General features: G+C 55.9%; 1 protein-coding gene across 1 annotated transcript; it reads right to left on the reverse strand.

Annotated features, from left to right (window-relative positions):
• Positions 1-8: 8 nt before the first annotated feature.
• On the reverse strand, positions 9-2,253 carry LOC130586448 (serine/threonine-protein kinase WNK3-like; the record flags this gene model as incomplete). The annotated part of the gene is made up of 7 exons (XM_057387240.1): positions 2,215-2,253; positions 1,632-1,804; positions 1,349-1,569; positions 1,126-1,283; positions 961-1,049; positions 656-875; positions 9-166 (listed from the first exon to the last, which is right to left on the reverse strand). Coding segments are annotated over exons 1-7 (1,058 nt in total), but the record flags the coding sequence as incomplete, so codon positions are not given.
• Positions 2,254-2,806: the final 553 nt, after the last annotated feature.

Raw genomic sequence — 2,806 nt, forward strand, 5'->3', positions numbered from 1 at the left:
GCTGCTGCCGGACGTGCTGGTCCACCTCAGTGTCCTCATTCTCGGGGCCCCCCCGGGTCCCCCCCGGCTGCCGCCGCTCCCGGCCCTTCCGCACCAACGCCAGCCGGTCCCGGATGGACTTGGCCACCGCCTTGGAGTCACTCTCGTGGAAGAACCCCGACTTCACCTGTGGAGGAGGAAATTTGGGGTGTCCAGGGGAAAATTTGGGTGTCCAGGAGGAAAACTGGGGGGAAATTTGGGGTGTCCAGGGGAAAATTTGGGTGTCTGGGAGGAAACTGGGAGGAAATTGGGGTGTTCTGGAGGAAATTGGGGCAAAATTTGGGTATCTGGGGGCAAATTTGGGGTTTCCAAGGGGAAAACTGGGGTGTCTAGAGGGGAAATTGAGGTGTCTGGGGGAGCTGGAGGGGGGGCACCAGGAGAGAGAGACACTGAGGGGGGACTCGGGGTCTGTTTGGGGGGGTTCCAGGGAGGATTTGGGGAATTGTGGGATTTGGGAGAGGTTTGGGGTAAGGTTGAGGGAGCAGATTGGGGGTCTCACTGACTTTGGAACAGATTCAACACCAATTTGAGGGTCCAATTTTGGAGGCTCATTGACTTTTTGGGCAAAATTGAGACAAATCAACCCCAAGCAGATTTGGGATTTCCGCCCTCTCACCATCTCGTAGGCCACCTCCTCGGGGACATCGGCCTCCAGGTTGAAGCTGAACTCAATGGCCTCGTTGTCCTTGTGTTTCCCCTTGAGCTTTTTGGGGTCCTCGACCCAGAGCCGCAGCGCCAGCGCCGGGTCCAACCCCACATCGTCCTCGGCCAGCTCCACACGCAGCCCCGTGTCCTCGGCGAAGAATGCATGGTCCAGCAGGTCCCGGATGGACAGCCTGACATTTTGGGGGGTGGGAGGGTTGAGTTCAGCCCCCAGGGAAGGTCCTGGAGGGTGGGGGTCCCATGTCGCCCCCTCCCCACCTCTCAGCCTTGTTCTGCCGGATGCAGCCCTCGATGATCTCCTTCACCTCGGGGTCCGTCACCTTGTGGAAACTCGCTGGCTTGATGCCCTGTGGGAGGGACACAGTGATTGAGGGAGGTTTGGGGGTCTCGTGGGGAATTTGGGGAGGGGGCTGGGACACCCACGCTGGTGACTTTGCGGTAGATCTGCGCGGCGTTCTGGCACTCGGAGTAGGGGTACTCGGACGTGCCCATCTCCAGCATGCACATCCCRAAGGCGTACACRTCCACCGACTCATCGTAGCGCTCCTCGTACATCTCRGGGGCCATGAACTCRGGGGTCCCTGCGRGRTTCRGGTGGTCAGGGGGRRTCCCCAGWGGGCTGTCCCCAGGTCCCCACGGCGCTCACCGATGACGCTCTTGGCGAAGGAGGTGCGCATGAGCGTGGCCAGCCCCAGGTCGCCGATCTTGACGGAGCCGGTGGGGCCGGTGATGAAGATGTTGTCGCATTTGAGGTCGCGGTGGATGATGGGCGGCGTGCGYGTGTGCAGGAAATGCAGCCCCTTCAGGATCTGCCGGCACCAGCTCCGCAGCACCTTGGGCTTCATCACCTTGAACCTCTTGAGGTACCTGCRGGGCCGCGTCAGCCACGCGTGGACACCCCCGGACCCCCACCCCTGCCCCCCACTCACGTTTTGAGGGTGCCCGAGGTCATGAGCTCGGTGACRAGGACGATGCACTTCTTGCCGCGGAGCGAGGACTCCCACGAGTCGTAGAAGCGGACGATGTTGGGGTGCTGCAGCCCCTTGAGCATCTCGGCCTCCTCCTTGAAGCGCTGCTGCTCCGCCTTGGTCAGCTTCCGGTCCTGGGGGGTGCAGACCCGCCCCAAAATTCAGTGTCAGTGTCAGCATTGTTGGCCCCCAAGTCCAGTATCATCATCATCATCATCATCATCATCATCATCATCATCATCATCATCATCATCTTTATCATCTTTATCATCATCCCCTATCTCCAGTACCACCATCATCATCCCCCAGCCTCAGGGTCACTGTCATCACCAACATCATCATCGTCATCATTATCATCCTCATCATCATTATCATCGTCATCATCATCACCATCCCCAAACCCCAGGATCATTGTCATCATTCCTTCAGTATCACCATCATCCTCAGACCTCAGCATCATCCTCATCATCATTCCCCAACTCCAGCATCAGTATTATCATCATCATCATCCTCATCACCATCATCTTCATCATCATCACCCAACCCCAGGGTCATCATCATCATCCTCAAATCTCAAAGTCATTGTCATCATCATCATCATTCCCCAACTCCGATATCATCGTCATCATCATCACCCCCACAATCATTATCATCGTCACCATCACTGTCATCCCAGACTCCAAAACTGTCATCCTCAGCCCCAAATTCCAGGAATTTGGAAAAGCCTCAAGGAGTTTTTGAGTTGTGACCAATCACGGCTTTGAAACGGGTTCAACATCAATTTGATGGGCCAGTCAGGGAGTTCACGGTGAATTTTGGGGTCTCATTGACTTTGGGAAGGATTCAACATCAATTTGTGGAGCCAGTCAGGGGGTTCACAGTGAATTTTGGGGTCTCATTGGCTTTTGGAGATATTTAACATCAATTTGAGGGACCAATTAGCAGTTTCACATTGAATTTTGGGGTCTCATTGACTTTGGAATGGGGTCAACACCAATTTGAGGGAGCCATGGGGATGAATTTTGAAGTGTCTCCATCCCTGGAAGATCCTCAAACGCCCCAAGAACCCAACCCTCATCCCACTGTACATCCTCCCAATCGGACCACCCTAAAGAACCCCAATTTTGGGCTTCACG

This window comes from Malurus melanocephalus, unplaced genomic scaffold (genome assembly GCF_030028575.1).
Source record: "Malurus melanocephalus ecotype Western Australia unplaced genomic scaffold, MMel_1.1 scaffold_1162, whole genome shotgun sequence".
Lineage (NCBI taxonomy): Eukaryota > Metazoa > Chordata > Aves > Passeriformes > Maluridae > Malurus > Malurus melanocephalus.